The following is a 17,621-nucleotide window of genomic DNA, read 5'->3' on the forward strand; positions in this document are numbered from 1 at the left end:
TCTTGTTTTCTCATTCATAATTGCTCTCTCTCTTTCTCTTTCTCTTTCTCTCTCTCTCTCTCCCCTTCCTTCCTTCCAGCTGGATGAAAAATGTGACAAGCAGTATTCAGACTACAGCCGGGTGAGTGAAGCTGTTCCACTTTCCCCCATTCCAAACCCTCCAAACCCTCCCCCAGGACAAACGCTTAATTTCCTGCATTCTGGTGAACTTTTCTGTACCAATTTGTGCCTTTTCTGCATCAATTTATGGTGGAGAAGACAACATTCAGGTAGTCAGGTACCCGCTGACACAAATATAATGGAATAGAATGCAGTACGGCTCTGAAATTGTTAATATATAGTTACAGGTAAGAACGACATATAAATGTTCTGACCCCCTTATTTTATTTTACTTCTTTTGAGGGGGGGTTGTCTTGAGGGGGACAAATTTACCTCTTCTCAATATTGAGGTGGACAACAAGCCCCCCCCCTAAACTACGCCTATGGACTTGTGTTTGGGCTGTGAGCCAGACCTGTGTCCTTGACGATGCAGACGTGTGTTTGGCGGGGGGGAGGGGGGGGGGTGCAGGAGCGTGGTGTCGGGTGGCCGGTGTTGAATGACGGCCCTGAGTCGTGTTGCGTCACGTTGCATCGAGCCGTCTGGTTTGTAGCCGACGCCATGTTGTGATGCGTCGTGTTGTATTCTGATTGAAGATCTTACTCCCTGTGTCTTCCTCCCTCTCTCTCTGCCACCCCCCCTCCCCCCAGCCGTCCTCACGGTGTGCCACCCCCGGCCTCTCGCCTGCCGCCCTGGCGTCCTTGGGCGGCAGCTCCTCGCGACGAGGCAGCATAGACACTTGTAGCATCGCCGATGCTGATGCCAGCCTCAGCGAACTTAGGGTAAGGTACACACACACACACACACACACACACACACACACACACACACACCTGAATTCACACAATGTAATCTAATGTCAATGCAAGCCTTTCCTCAAGCATATGAAGCAGACTTATATATATATATATATATATATATATATATATATATATATATATATATATATATATATAAGATAAGATATTGCTTTATTGATCCCCTTTGGGGGAGGTACAGGTATGGGCAGGGTAATAGTAGAAATACATAAATATAGGCAAGTCAGGTTTTGGTGGTTAAGAGTCAGACACACTTAGTGGTCAGACATTCCTAATAGTTCTGGAGTTCTGCAGCCGTTAGTTCTCCAGCTTCCATGCCCACGGTTGTGGAGCCTGATGGCCGCTATACAGGGAACAAAATCTTTGGCTTACCAGCCAAGGTGGCTGGTAGATAAAAAAAAAAATAATAATAAACTAACCAGCCAGGCTGATTTTTTACCAGCCAAAAATGATAAATAGCTTTTTAGTATATCGCCATGTGTTATTATTACTATAACTATATAATACTATCATATGCAATTTTCAATTAATATCATGAACAACATAAGGAATATTAAGAAGGTAACGTAGCTAAATGTACCTTAACACATTAACTGCCACGCTTCTATCCATCAATGTATGATCACTGCCACCAGTCTAAGCCTATGGAGATGTTCACCTTCTTTGCAGGGCTATAACTTTTTAAATTGTATTGCTAAATTGACATTACTATGGCCCATTCAACATCGATTATCTATCGTTCAGGATGTAGGAACGTTATACTTTTTCATTCATATATTCATACGAAAATACCGTCTAGAATATAAGTGTTTTTATCGTTTTCTGCAGTCATTCCTAGAACGCTAGTTATAGGCCTAAACGCATAATATAGATTATCGATTGCAGTTTATTCGTGATACACGCTATAGTAAAAAATCTAACTGAATACGATCCTAAACGTTATGACTCATCATGCTCGGATGAAAGGGGGGGGCGGGTTGTTTATAATTCCGTGATCGTCAGTAAATGCTTTATGTAGTATGGGTGATATATTGATCAGAGCAGTTTGCATGGATAATAATAAACAAACACGCTGAAAATGACGTCAGCGTCCTCTTACCGTTCGCCATTCCATTTCCGGTTTGTATGGCGCAATAAACGCCCAAATCATATCGATTATTGAGTTATGGCAGCGATCCATATACACGGATGTGTGTCTAGAGTCCCGCAACAATATGTGACTGCCGGACGGATATCCCAGATGCACCGAGATCACCAGAGATCCATTTCCGGTTGTAACTCGCCCGATCATCCACCAGGCGGCGGTATGGAAGCATTGCACGGTTGTGCCGAGTCCCACTGTCTCAGCCGAGGCTGGGTGGCGGAATTATGAATACCATGGCGAAAAAATGAAATATGATATCAATAACGTCGTACGCCGTGGATTGGCGGAATTCGCATTATCAGCAAACCCGTCGTACAACATGTTTGGCGGGGAATGTGTTAATGTCAAGCCCTGTATTACCATTTTCATGATGAATTTCCTTCATAATACTTGTGGCTACTCTACAAGATACAAGATACAGATACAAGATACTTTAATGCCACACAACTATGGTTGGTGGTAATCGTTTGCGGTACAGCATGTTATTTAAGCACTGGGACATCAACATGGAACATCAAACGCCCCCCTCCCACCTCCCAATCCCCACAATAAATACATAAATACATAGATACATAAATACATACAGGACAGTCACATATAACAAGTGTCAGTTAGTGTCAGTTCATGTTCACTTCAGTTCTCTCTTACACTACTCTTGGTTCATTGTGAATATGGACATCATGCATTGTTCTGTAAACAATTCGGCTGGCTAACGTTAGCGTCCAGGTATTGTTCTGTAAACAATTCGGCTAGCTAACGTTAGCGTCCAGGCTTTACAAACATAACTTACTGCAAGTGAAAGCCGACACACACACACACGTCACGTATAGAAGCGACTGCTGACAACAGAAGCTATTTCTTTTATGAAAATTCGGAAAGTTGCCTCCCAATTTTTGTACATGCCAGAGTGGCTGAGTAGCCTCCGTAATTTACCAGCCAAAGAGGAAATATAGACGCCATTGGCGCTTGGCGGGTGTTCATTTTGTTCCCTGCCCCTATACAATATAAAACAGGGTATCAGTGGTTGGTTGCAACATTACAACAACGCTGAAATGTAAATCCATGCAAAACACAAGGGTAACTTTATGAACGCTATTCTGTTTCTGACCGATATGAGCAAAACATCTACCAGTACGTCTTCTAGCATCTGAAACATCCATACACCCATCGCTCTCTGTTGTGACCTCGCTCCTGTCCTACGTGTCTTTTAATGTAACATGTCTTCTCCATGCCCTGGATCTGCACAGGAACTGGATGCTCCATGTTTCCCTGCTGGAAGCTGCTGCCCCTCATGTCTGGGTGTACTGTGTTGTCATATTGAATGCCAGGTGTTGAGATGCCAGCACGGGTGCTCTCTCTGTTGTCTGTCCTTTAACCCCCCCCCCCCCCCTTGACTCTCCTAATTCTCCCCTCAAACCGATCCCTCCGTTTTGCTCCACAGGATATCTATGAACTAAAGGACCAGATTCAGGATGTAGAAGGGCGGTACATGCAAGGGCTTAAAGAGCTGAAGGTAGAGGGGCTTGAGCTCACAGCATGCCTTCTCCTTGTCCTCCTGGCATCACTAACCCCCCTGCCTCTCCCTCCACACACACCCCTACCCCCTGCCTCTCCCTTCACACGTACTGTACACACACACCCCAACCCCCCCTCCCCATTAGAGAGGAGAAGGCACATGGGCGCCCTGTGTCCGGAAGTATTTTGACGGATTGGATCTGAGCGAGTGCTTATTTCACCATAGGCCGGATTCTGGCATGGGTCTGGTTTCAAAAAGAATGCATTTCTAATAATAGGACCAGAGGTGTGGCCATACTACATCTGATGACATCTGAACGTGGTGCCGGCTCCCTTTCCCGTTTCTCCGCGGTTCCGTACATTTTCTTGGTCCTGAAATCTACAGAGCGATACGAATTACATTTCAATGACATTTTTGATCGCCTACATGATATTTTAACCATTTCTTTTATCACTTGGTAAATTTCACGACCAATGATCTAAGGCCATAAAGAACCCCTATGGTGAAATAATGTACGCCGTCCATAAATACTTCCCAGACCATGGGAGTGGTGTGACAGTGTGACTTTCTCCGCTCTGGAACCTCCAGAGTCCGCAGCCCCCCATCTGAGCTGTGGTGATCCTTCTGCATGACGCCCCCCCCCCCCCGTCCCCCCCCCCCGTCTGAGCTGTGGTGATCCTTCTGCATGACGGCCCCCTCTTTCTCACTTCCTTGTTGGTCCAAATCACCGGCAGTGCTGCCTATCGGCTCTCTCAGCTGTTCTGACGAGGGGAGAGTCGTCTAGCGCCACCTCCTGATGGGTTGCTGTCACGTTTCTTTATTTACATTTTTTTTTGCACTTTCCAAAGAGATTCCTCCAAGAGAAACCAAAAGCTGCACGAACTGGATGAAACTATCGAGGGAGAAAAACATCCGATGGTTGTTCTAAAAATTATGCTCTTTATTCATATGATTTAAAACCAACGCATTTGGGCAGCACACCTTCATCAGGGTCACATGACAAAGAAAGTGCCATGGATCTTAAATACCAATTTTTTAAATGGCCCAATGGTATTGTTGTGGATACAATAGATAAGAATAACTTACTCAGTCAAGTGGATCCGGTTAATGAATGGCTTTATTAACCAGAGAAGATCAAAGTTATAACAAAGAGAGAATATGGCTGAGTGGCTCCTGCCCAGATCACTAGCTAGAGGAGACCCAGGACGAGAAGAAAGAAAGACGTGGGGAGGGGCCCTTTATAGTGAGTAGGGAGGGGGGGGGAACCCCGTAAAATGGGTCAAATGGAGGTTCTGTGGAAGGGAGGGGTTAACCATTTGGGGGGAAGGGCGATGGTCTCACTTGAGGGAGAGAACGGTGTATTAATCCTCCACAGTATGAATAAAGTTAAAATTGTATGAATAAAGAGCATTATTTTTAGAAAATCCATTGGCCTCCAAAGAGTTGCTGGATCTTTCTCCCTTCAGAGTTCATCCTCCACGCGCTGTCGTTCCCCCAGCGCTGGTCCACCTCCCAGGTCACCTTCCTGGTGGCGCACTGTCGCTCCGAGGGGAATACACTCAGCGTTTTGTCGATGAGTTTAGTTGACTAACACACCTGACTAGGGCTGGGCGATGAGTGTAGTTGACTAACACGCCTGACTAGGGCTGGGCGATGAGTTTAGTTGACTAACACACCTGACTAGGGCTGGGCGATGAGTTTAGTTGACTAACACGCCTGACTAGGGCTGGGCGATGAGTTTAGTTGACTAACACACCTGACTAGGGCTGGGCGATGAGTGTAGTTGACTAACACACCTGACTAGGGCTGGGCGATGAGTTTAGTTGACTAACACGCCTGACTAGGGCTGGGCGATGAGTTTAGTTGACTAACACACCTGACTAGGGCTGGGCGATGAGTTTAGTTGACTAACACACCTGACTAGGGCTGGGCGATGAGTTTAGTTGACTAACACACCTGACTGGGGCTGGGCGATGAGTTTAGTTGACTAACACACCTGACTAGGGCTGGGCGATGAGTTTAGTTGACTAACACACCTGACTAGGGCTGAGCGATGAGTTTAGTTGACTAACACGCCTGACTAGGGCTGGGCGATGAGTTTAGTTGACTAACACACCTGACTAGGGCTGGGCGATGAGTTTAGTTGACTAACACACCTGACTAGGGCTGAGCGATGAGTTTAGTTGACTAACACACCTGACTAGGGCTGAGCGATGAGTTTAGTTGACTAACACACCTGACTAGGGCTGAGCGATGAGTTTAGTTGACTAACACGCCTGACTAGGGCTGGGCGATGAGTTTAGTTGACTAACACGCCTGACTAGGGCTGGGCGATGAGTTTAGTTGACTAACACACCTGACTGGGGCTGGGCGATGATTTTAGTTGACTAACACGCCTGACTAGGGCTGGGCGATGAGTTTAGTTGACTAACACACCTGACTGGGGCTGGGCGATGAGTTTAGTTGACTAACACACCTGACTGGGGCTGGGCGATGAGTTTAGTTGACTAACACACCTGACTAGGGCTGGGCGATGAGTTTAGTTGACTAACACACCTGACTAGGGCTGGGCGATGAGTGTTGTTCATCAGCATCTGAATGAAAATCCCTGTTTCGTTTGGATACCGTTATTGCATTTACCAATTGGATTATCTTAATGTGATCTTCCATAACGATATTGTGATACGTATATCGTTATCAGAAGAAGTCCCTCTGAATTATTGTGATTTTCTTCCCATATGGTCCAGCCGTACGATGACCTCATCTCAGTAGAGCTCAATTGACCGTTTCACACACGGTTATTTTCCTCTTTATGTCATTCTCAGGTTGGGCTTCTTTTCCCGGCGGGAAACGGGGTGTTAAGGAATCCCAACCTGAGCACGACATGAGCAAAATAGCTGTGAATATTGTCAACAGCTGAAACGGTAGATTAACCAACGCTCTCGTTTCACCATCTTGTTTGTTCCGGTTTCAGTAGATGTTCTTTGGCTTCGTTCACACTGCAAGCTTAAGTGTTCAATTCTCATTTATTGCTCAGATATGATTTTTTTTGTTCGGCTGTTCACATTACTTTTTAAATGTGGCCAATATCAGTGTCCAGTGTGAACCGGTCACGCTGCTGAACTGACCCGCACACGCAAATGAACAATAACGATGATGGACGTAAACATGGAGGACACTGAAGTCACAGTTTATGGTTTAAATTTACATGTTTAATGCAGTGGAGGCCAGCTAATTAAAACAAATCAGACCTGTATCTGATTTAGGACCACATTATGAAAGTGGCCCAAATCAGAATTGAAAAGATCAAATTCTATGTGATTTGTGCTGCTTATCACTGTCGTGAAAAAAAACAGATCTGAGTCACAAATAATAAAGAAAATTGTTTTAAAGATTTTTTTAAAAGAATATTTGGGCCACTTTCGCCTGCAGTCTGAATGTGGCCTTTGTTTCAGATCCTCATCTCCACCTCTGTCTTGTTTCAGTCTGGGTTTTTATTCTCCCTCTTGTTTTGTTTCAGCACTTGTTCATCCCAGATGTATCTGTGAATGGACTCATCTGTGATGAACAACTGAAGGAACGCTCTTACTCTTAAAGAATTGAGCAGCATCTGACTTTTATTAAGAAATGTTACATACCGTCTCCATTGGATTGAAGTTCTTACTGACAGGTTATTAACGTTAACCTACAATGAATAGTAGTAGGCTCATGTAAGTAATCATATTGTGCTACTTATTCATAGTGTTGTGCGTTTCCTAGCTAAATGACACAATGCCATGAACACCGTTCAGTCGCTGTCATTTAATTATAATCACCTGCTGTTTGCCTACCAAGATGTCCGTGGTGACGATGTAATGGAATACTATGGATACATTCTCCACGTTATTTAGTTTGAATCTGAAAGCTCCGCTGAGTTGTCAACCTTCTTTATAATTTTTTTTCTCACATTTTGGTAAATTCTTTATTAAAACAATAAAAAAAATTCACAAAATGAGTGCCTAAGACAAAAACGTTACATTCATTAACATTTTCAGGATATAATTAATGCCGTTTAGTCAAAACTGAACTCTAAACCTGAACCACAAAATAGGTGTTTTTTTCCACATAACTGTAATTTGCTATAGAACGTGGCGGTCCGTGAGATCCTTATAGGCTGACGCGGTGCTTCTGAAGCGGCGGGTTTAGAACTGTGTGTGTGTGTCGCGCGCAGGAGTCCCTGGCCGAGGTGGAGGAGAAGTATAAGAAAGCGATGGTATCGAACGCACAGCTAGACAACGACAAGGCCAACCTGATCTACCAGGTGGACACCCTGAAGGATGTCGTGGAGGAGATGGAGGAGCAGATGTCTGAGATGAAGAGGGAGGTGGAAGACAAGTCGAAGGTAAACGGTCCACAGTGGCTCAGAAGGTTGAGCGGTCGTCTGGTAATCAGAAGGTTCCTGTTTCGATTCCGACTCGTCCCAGCAGCGTGTCCTTGAGCAAGACACTTAACCCATAACTGCTCCAGATGACGAGCAGCTTGCATGGTTGCCTCCGCCGTCTGTGTGTGAATGTGTGAGTGAACGGGTTGTGCAAGTTCTAAGGCGATTTGTATAAAAGAGCTATATAAATAGTCGATTTACCAGCAAAAACCAAGGTTATTTTAATGTCAAAACGTTTTCCTCATCTTTGTCTTACGAGGTGGGATGGGATTTTAATGTGTAATGTTTCCCACAAGCCTTTAATCAACTACCTATGATCGATTGGATCGAAGATTGTAAACTCACAGAATGATTCACTTTTGTTTTTCACCCCACTCTGGGTCTCTACAACTCTGTACTATTAATATTACAACTATGTACATACATCTGATTAGCACTATACACAGTAGTACTCATTTATATAATTTATACCCAGTTTAATCACCTGTACATTGTATACTGTATTACTATTGAACGTTACTGTTCGGGTAGCGGAGAGTGCGCTCGTCATCAATGCAAGAGGCTGCGGTCTCGACTCCCGGAGTCAGCATTGCCCTGCGGCTTGGTCCGGTCGTCATACTAACTCGTTTGGCTGAGTTAGGGGGAGGGAAGTCGTGGGTGGTAATCTGGCGTTGTGGACAGCGACGCCTACAGGTCAGGTCTGGGCGCCTGCTCAGCGAAAGGCAGGAAATGGTGAAGGCAGTGTGACCTCCCACGCGTTACGCTTCACCAATGAGAGTCCTCGCTGCCAGGTGAAAAAAGAGCCACTGGCTGTCTCCACATGTGTCGGAGGAAGCATGTGGTGGACTTCAGGGTTCCCTTGTACCGACCAGTAGGAGGAACATGCGCACAACAACCAGGTAGGGGGGGGGGGGGGGGGGAATTGGCATAGCGACTAAATTGGGATGAAAATCAGGCGGAGAAAAAGAGGATAAAAAAAGAAGAAAAAATAAAACATTTGACAAACTTTTTCGTTGTACTGTACTTGTGCTTTATTATGACAATGCATTTGAATCTAATCTAATCGAATCTCTCGTCGGTTTCAGGAACTACAAAGACAGAAGCACACGTGTACGGTCCTGCAACACAAGCAAGAAGAGTTAAAGGAGGGAATCCGCCAAAGAGATGAGCTCATAGAGGTGAGAACACAAACAACACAGCTCTGTCCACAGCATCACACCCCCGCTCATTCTCACCACGCCGTGAAACGTGTCCATGCCTCCTGAGGAGGCAGCCTGACGAGGACGGAGTGGCTCTCTCTGGCCTCCAGGCCCTCCGTCTAGACCCTGTCTCCTCCGTCTAGACCCTGTCTCCTCCGTCTAGACCCTGTCTCCTCCGTCTAGACCCTGTCTCCCCCGTCTAGACCCTGTCTCCCCCGTCTAGACCCTGTCTCCCCCGTCTAGACCCTGTCTCCCCCGTCTAGACCCTGTCTCCCCCGTCTAGACCCTGTCTCCCCCGTCTAGACCCTGTCTCCCCGTCTAGACCCTGTCTCCTCCGTCTAGACCCTGTCTCCCCCGTCTAGACCCTGTCTCCCCCGTCTAGACCCTGTCTCCCCCGTCTAGACCCTGTCTCCCCGTCTAGACCCTGTCTCCTCCGTCTAGACCCCGTCTCCCCCGTCTAGACCCCGTCTAGACCCCGTCTCCCCGTCTAGACCCCGTCTCCCCCGTCTAGACCCTGTCTCCCCCGTCTAGACCCTGTCTCCCCCGTCTAGACCCTGTCTCCCCCGTCTAGACCCTGTCTCCCCGTCTAGACCCTGTCTCCCCGTCTAGACCCCGTCTCCCCCGTCTAGACCCCGTCTCCCCGTCTAGACCCTGTCTCCCCGTCTAGACCCCGTCTCCCCCGTCTAGACCCTGTCTCCCCGTCTAGACCCCGTCTCCCCCGTCTAGACCCTGTCACCCCTTGTCTCATCTGCTCTTGTTTCCTAGTTCTCCCCATTGTTTCGTGTCCTTAAATGTATCTCTTCTCAGCATCTTTCAGCTCCAGTATCTAGTCGGCCCTCTCTCGGATCGTATCTTCCTCTGTGTTTAAATTAGTCTCTCATTGTTTTTGTTTTTTGTTTTGTTTTTTCATTCTCTTTTCTCTTCCTGTTCCAATCCTGTGAACACTGTTGTTTTCCTCTGTGACTGGCCGCCCCGTCCCTCCAGGAGAGGCAGCGGATGCAGGCTAGGCTAGACACCCTCACCAGGGAGGCGTTCGACCTGCAGGAGACCATAAACTGGAAGGATAAAAAGATCGGGGTAGGAGGAGGTCTACCGGGACGCTCCGAGGGAACAGACTGAGAGGCAACAGACGCAGAGCTTAACGGGGCAGAGCCGGGGGGGTCGTTCATTGGCCTATCTCAACCCGCGCCCCCTATCTCAACCCGCGCCCCCTCTCTACTTGATCCGTGATTGGAGGATCAAGAGGGAGGAGCTCGAGATGGGTCAATTGAATCTGTTCAAAATATTGCCCGAAACAGAAAGTGTAATTCACGGGAGCACTCGTTCTCAATCGTTTCATAATATGTTGGATATGATATCTTTTCTCATGCCAAACGCTTGGCATTCTTTTAACTTGGAGGGCGAAATCCACCTCCTGAATTTTTGAGGTGTCCTATTTCACTACTGTGTTACACTCTTGAAGTTAGCTTTTGTAAATTACCAAATTGTTTTTTTTTCTTTATATCCGTAGCAATGGTAAAATAAGTTGATACATGTCAAATCTTATGATCGTCTTCATTTACCACACAGCTGTAAAATAGCAACAAAAAACGTCATTTATCAATAACGGTTAGTTTAAACCCCCTCTACCACACATTCTGTTGATGTAGTGAAATAGGGCTATTAAAAGTGAACTGAACCTATCTCAAACCCCACCCTCTTTTCTTGATCCTCCAATCACAACGGTTGCTTCCCGCTTCCCGAGGATTGGAGGATTGAGATGGGTCAATTGAACCTATAGTCCGCCGGATGGTTGTGTTGTTTATGTACAACAGTGACCCTGCGATCTCACCAAATGAAAGAAAGCTCAGCTCGGCTCTGTTGCCTCTCACTGCGTAGCCGCATGACGGAGACTCCATAGATGATAGCCTTCCTAATGCACAGCTTGTGGAGTTTTGCACGTCAATCGACCATCATGCAACCGCTTTTCCGTTTGAATGTTGTGATTGCGGTTTAGACATTAGCGTTGTTGTTCCTTTGCTGTGGTTAGTTGATGGATGTCTGTGAAGACAACGTTGTGTATTTTCTATCATTTCTATATTATAGTCGTAAGGTTCTGTCGTGGATACTAAATGAGTCATTACTAAATCCCAGCATGGCATCCTTTAAGCCCGTCTCACGCGTTCCTTTTCCGACGCACAGGGTTGTGTGACTTTGTGGGGGGGGGGGGGGGGGGGGGGGGCACTGTGTGTGCTGTGAGTAAAATATGACTCTTCCTCCTCAAAGTGCACAATTCCAACTAAAATAAGGTCTTAATTATCACAAGCTGCCTTTGTCAGCAGTCATCGTCTTCTATTTATCCCTGTACTTGAGCTTCTCTCTGTACATTAGCACGTGTGTCTTCTGTGGTGTGTTGTCTGCCAGCATCTGGTGTGTTGTTCACGTCTATTAACCCCTATCTGTGTGTGTTTGCATCGTGTCAGTTTTCTCTGCATGCAGATGTGTGCACGGAAGACTCCTCGTCTCATATGGTGATGATGTCTGTCCAGTCTCTCCAACTTCCTCTTTGTCTCTTCTCTCCTTCTCTCATCTCTCTCTCTCTACCTCCCTCTCGTTGTTTCTTCCTCCCTCGTTTCATCTCTCCTCGTCTTCTTGCTCTCTTCCTCTTGTCACCTCTCCTCCTTGTCTCTCTCTTCCTCTTGTCATCTCTCTCTCTATTCCTCTTTCTCTCTCTTCCTCTTCCTCTTTCTCATGTCTCTCCTTCCTGTGTGTGGCCAGGCCCTAGAGAGGCAGAAAGAGTACTTTGATTGCATTAGGAGTGAGAGAGATGAGCTAAGAGATGAGCTGGCGGACATCAAGGGGAAGTCCAAAGCAGGAGAGGTAGGTCAACCCAGAGCCAATAACGGCACTTTCTGAAAAGAGAAAGTGGGTTAGTTAGAGGACTACAGTGGACGGCTAAAGAGCTACCACTGCTACATGTTTACTTTGGTTGCTTGCTAGTAAGTCCTGTTGGCTTATGTGCTGTACTTTGTATTGTATTTTATACCTTTTGTGTTTGCTTTATTTACCATTCGTACTACTAGCTCACTCCCTGTGTCAATATTTTTTAACGTATGTCTGGTTCTGTGTGCCAGGGTTCGATTATTTCCGTTCACTCACATGAATTAAAAGGGAATCGACCCTGCCGGGTGTCTCGCTTCATGGTCTTATGTGGAGCTGCAATAGGACTGGATAGCATATTATTGTTTTTATATTATATAATATATAATTTTTCTATATTGTGAGATGTGAGTGACACACAATTTATTTGTCTGGATTAATGATAAGATATAAGATCATATTAACACATCCTGTGCCAAAAACGAGTTTACTATTTATTGCCCGCCAATCTAATAACGCCAACAACGAGTTTACTTGTTTTTCTGATCGTTATTTCCTTTATTCGCTATTGGCATTCATAATTCATCCAGGAAGGCTCCGGGAGCCAGCTGGACCCTGTCTGATACATCAACGCCTCAATACCGCCGCCTGGTGGATTTCGGGCGAGTTGCACTCCACTCTAAACCGGATGTGGCGCTCTGTGCATCGGGGAAAATCCTCCGGCAGAGATATCTTGTTATGTTGACAAGACAAACACTTGAGTGCATTTGATCGCATTTGATCGCTTTCGAGACGCAAGAATCAATATGCTTTCGGCGTTTATTGCGTCATACAAACAGAAAATGGATCTAGCAGATCGACGTCAAATAATTGGAATATTTTTTCTCCAGAAGGTAAGAGGAATCTAACGTTAATTCCAGCTCGATTGTCCATTTATTTCATTGCAATCCATCTGCTCAACGTATGATGTCTTACTAAGGAAAGCCGTTACTGACAATCAAGGGCCCTCATTTATCAATGGTGCGTACGCACAGATATGTGTGTAACCCGTGCGTACGATCATTTCTAAGCAAAGTGTGGGACTTATCAATTTGAATGTGTGCTTCACTTTGTGCGTATATATACGCACAGCTCGGACCATTCGTACCTGGCGCCCAGCGGTAGAATATGGAGACTGCAGACGCGGAAATAAGCTTTTGTGCATTAGTTTGACTGACGTGTTCGGTATGACCCCCCGTAATTCATTATAGTTCATTGTAAAATAACGACAGTAGTGTAATTATTGTCAAAACCCTATAAATAGCATTTGGAATAGGTCGTTCTTTCCGAATGAATGCAGCATGGTTTATATATAGCGTTATCGGAATACTACGGGGTGTACTGACTGCGCTCTGCGTAACTCAACTCGTTATTATTTGCGCATAGATTGCAGAAATACGGGAACGTTTTGATTATATTTAAAAGGCTTTGCAACTTACAACTTTGAAATTCCACTTATTTCGTTTTACAATGGCAAAGCCTTTTAAATATAATCAAAACGTTCCCGTATTTCTGCAATCTATGCGCAAAATAATGAGTTGAGTTCTAACAAAGAACGTATTACATGCTGGGTAGGCTGATAGAGTAAACTGTAAATAAAATAGCCTATAACATTATAAAGGATATGGGCTATAGCAGGGGTTGAAAAAAGCAGGAAGCCGGACCAGCACTCTCGGGTTTAGAACATTTTAATCGCAGCCGGATACAGACATGTTTCAGAACAAGTGTTCCTTCTTCAAATTTTCAAAACCTGAGAGTGCTGGTCCGGCTTCCTGCTTTTTTCTACATATATCTTTGGGATTGCAGCACCCAGTGTCAACTATTGTGAGCGCGGTCTAACTTGACTATAGCAGGGGTTCCCAACTTTTATTCCCCAGAGCCCCACGATTCCTTGGAGACATATAGGAATATGATATGATATAAGGTATACTGGTCCGTCAGCGAGGAGATGGCCCACAGCGGATAGCCATTAAATGCCATTTGAGAATATAGGCTATCGCCTATACATATTATTTAATGTTTTCATAAGCGTAAAGAATAAGATACAACAGCTAGATTAACGATCAAGTTAGTTTACTGTATGCAGGCTTCACAGGGCTGTGCCATGTGCTATTATATATGCGCAAGTTACTGTTGCATAATGTAGGCTATGGCTGCTATTATATCTAATTTATATAGGCTACCTAATACCGACAACAAAATACATTGTATGCCTCTACAAATCATATTATACCCGGTAGCCAATCGAACGAAACGAATAAAGGCATTCATATTCCAGCATTGGTTATAATGACACACCAACGCCAAAGTGGTTAACGGTCTTTATTAGTATTTTGAGCTGTCCAGGCAGAATTGCAGCAATGGTCTTAGGGAGTCATTGATATCTGACATCACCGTGTACAAGTCCCTGTCGCGTATTTATCCCATAACACACGCTGTGTCTTCTTGGTTCAACAGTGCATTAAATTAGTTGCTTAGACCTCCGTGAACAATCTCGCTCCTGAAGTTTCTCAAGAGTTTGCTCGGGTTAGTCCATTATTTCACATCCCATGGGGGTGTTTCATTACCATATATGTGTGATAAATTTTTCTGTACGTACACACATTCTAAATTATGTCTAAAATAGAACACTTTCTAAGGAATCATAAACGACCCCCCCCCCCCCCTTTCCTTCACGCATGATGGACCATAATGTATACCGAGCATATGCATTTGAATTTTTTAATATAGCATTTATAGGAACGAAACGACAATAGATTATGTGTAATATGCGTCGGGGCCTATAACTTGCGTTCTAGGAATTACTGCTATACTTATATTCACGACGGTACTAACACGACAATGTATGAATGGAAAAATATAACGTTCCCACATCCGGAACGATAGATACCCGATGTTGAATGGGCCATAGTAATGTCGATATAGCTATAATATTTAAAAAGTTATAGCCCTGCAAAGAAGGTGAGCGACTCCATAGGCTTACAGCACTGGCAGAGTGGTATAAGATGGGCAAACTACGTGGCACAGAATGTGTTAAGTTTGATTTCTCACAAAAAATATATGGAATATTTTAGCATATTAATTGATTTTTTTTTTATTATCCTGGAGTCTAAACATCAATTGGATTAAATCTAACCTGGGATTTTCCATACAAATCCATCTTATTTTTAATATTGTAAAAAGAAAATGCTCTATTGTCAAACCATGACTTCAGTGTAATTTACATTGATTTAATTGAGGATTCAGGTTAAAGGTGCTGTAAGTGGTATTTATTTGTGGTCTACATGTTAAAATAATAGCTCTACATTACAACAGCCATAGTTGGGTGTTTTGTTCAGTAACAAGAAAACAGAAAATACATTTTCTGGTATCCTGTACATATTTGATCCATATCAGGAGAGAGAACTCTACACCGCAACAATGATCTGACAAAAATAACAAAGAAAAACCAGTTTTAAGGAAATGTGTAAGCAAATTTGTGAAAATATCTAGGGTTCTCTCTCCTGATTGGATAAAGTGAGAACGAGATACCAGAAATTGTATTACCTGTTTACTGCAGAGTGGAGGGACTGAGAGACCCATGTTACTGACCAACACTCTATATCAGTGATGTCTGTTAGAATGTAGAGATATTTAACACTTATTTTATTATTACTTTATTTGCTTTACTTATTTAATATGAACAATTATTCAAATATAAAAATGATTAACAATTGACCAGTTTACTTCTTTTTATTTTTATTAAAAAAATTAAATGTGTTTACATGGAACATAAAACATGACAAAACACAGGACAATAATAATAATGACAATAGAAATAACTAAAATAATAAATACAAAACATAAAAATCTAATTCAAATGATATTATCACAGACACCACAAAAGACACCAGTTTACTTTTTCTCCATTTTCTATTTTTCTCCCATCCCAATTTCGTATTTCCAATTCTTCCCTCCCCTGTCTTGAACGTTGCTAGACTATGCCTCCCACTGGTCGGCTGTAGTAAGGATAGAAGCCTTGTATCACGTGTCCGGTACACGAGGAGGCAGACTGTCGCATCTTTTCACCGCAGCAGCTCGAATTCTCAGTGACGAGGAGTAACGCGTGGGAGGCTCACGCTGCCCCCGATACTTCCTGTTTCCGCCGTACCGGCGTCACCCAACCGACCTGTAGGAGTCACTGTCCATAACGTCCAATCCCCACCCACCGGCTTTCCCACCCTCTAACACTGCCAATTGTGTTAGTATGACGGCCGGCCAAGCCGGTAGCAACGCAGAGAGCTGGGCTCGATACCAGCATCTCCTGCGTTAGTGGCGAGCGCCTTGCCCACTGCGCCACTCAGCTGCCCCACACCAGTTTACTTTTAAAGATAGTCTCATTGTCACAGCTCCTCAGTAATCTGTGTGTTCACTCCCCAACAGAGACACGGCCTGGTGATCATCCCAGAGGGCACGCAGAACGGGGACATCAGCCACGAGCCTCTGTCTCCAGGGATCACAGCGGTGTCCCAGGGGGCCGCCTACGTGCTGGACTCTGCAGGAGAGGGCCCGCTGGGTGAGTGGAGGCCCGTCTCGGGAAGAACATTCTGAACCCCCCAGGGAACGTCTGTGGTTCAGACTGGAGGACTCTGAGGCGTATTTCATCTCAAACCTTTATGTAAACTCGAAAGGCAACTGAGGTTTCCCTCATTTACAGTCGTGTCTAGTGTACGTACAGAAATTAGCAAAGAATATTATATAAATCATAACAATAAGACAACAAGGTGACAAAAAGTAAGGATAACAAATTAATTAAAACATGTACAACTTGATTGATAAAGGTTGAAGATCAAGGTTTTAAACTCTGCAACAGAGGGGAGAATCTCAAGCTTTAAGGACTGTTGGAGTTCATTCCATGTACACTTCTTCTTTAAACAAGTCAAGAAGAAACATCACAATAAGTCAAGAACAAAACAAGAACACCATAAGGTCCAAAAAATATTAAATAAATTCAAAAAATAAAATAAATGCAACACTCCCAGACATACCCCACGCGAAGGTAAGGAAAAACTCACTAATACCTAGCAATAGGAGGGGGTTAGAGAGTTCCCATGTTTGTAGTGGGCGGAGATGGAGCAATAAATACATGTAGTGAGCATATAAGAAAATTGTGAAGACGGAGACAGAGGTTAAAAGGTTCTCCTATGTCTGCAGAAAAGCAGACAAGGGAGCAAATAGACATCCTAACTAAACTAGACAGATTAATATAAGGGTCAGGCCCCGACCAGGTGAGATCAGGGTAGGTTGAAGGAGAGAGAGAAAAGATGGGTCTTAAGCAGGGATTTAAAAGCTTCGACAGAGCAGACGCCCCTGACGACGGCAGGTAATTTATTCCACAGGTAGGGAGCGCGGTAGACAAAGGCTCTGTGGCCGGCGGATTTCTTTTTAACCCTAGGAATCGATAGAAGCCCTGCATTTTGTGAGCACGAGTGGGTGAGTATTGAGAGATGAGATTGGATAGATAGAGCGGTGCAAGCCCATTTAAAATTT

The 17,621-nt window shown here is 44.6% G+C and overlaps 1 protein-coding gene across 2 annotated transcripts in view; it reads left to right on the forward strand.

The window, feature by feature from the left end:
• lrrfip2 (leucine rich repeat (in FLII) interacting protein 2) overlaps positions 1 to 17,621 on the forward strand; it is an 81,652-nt gene that overhangs the window by 53,275 nt on the left and 10,756 nt on the right. Inside the window, exons 4-9 of one of the 2 annotated variants that reach the window (XM_084322088.1) lie at positions 80 to 121; positions 748 to 879; positions 3,501 to 3,572; positions 7,786 to 7,956; positions 9,081 to 9,173; positions 16,515 to 16,647. In XM_084322088.1, coding sequence (XP_084178214.1) covers positions 80 to 121; positions 748 to 879; positions 3,501 to 3,572; positions 7,786 to 7,956; positions 9,081 to 9,173; positions 16,515 to 16,647 — 643 coding nt within the window. The remainder of the gene's footprint in view (positions 1 to 79; positions 122 to 747; positions 880 to 3,500; positions 3,573 to 7,785; positions 7,957 to 9,080; positions 9,174 to 16,514; positions 16,648 to 17,621) is intronic. The other variant, XM_084322089.1, reaches the window with a different exon arrangement.

This window comes from Notolepis coatsorum, assembly GCF_963971535.1.
Source record: "Notolepis coatsorum genome assembly, chromosome: 9".
Lineage (NCBI taxonomy): Eukaryota > Metazoa > Chordata > Actinopteri > Aulopiformes > Paralepididae > Notolepis > Notolepis coatsorum.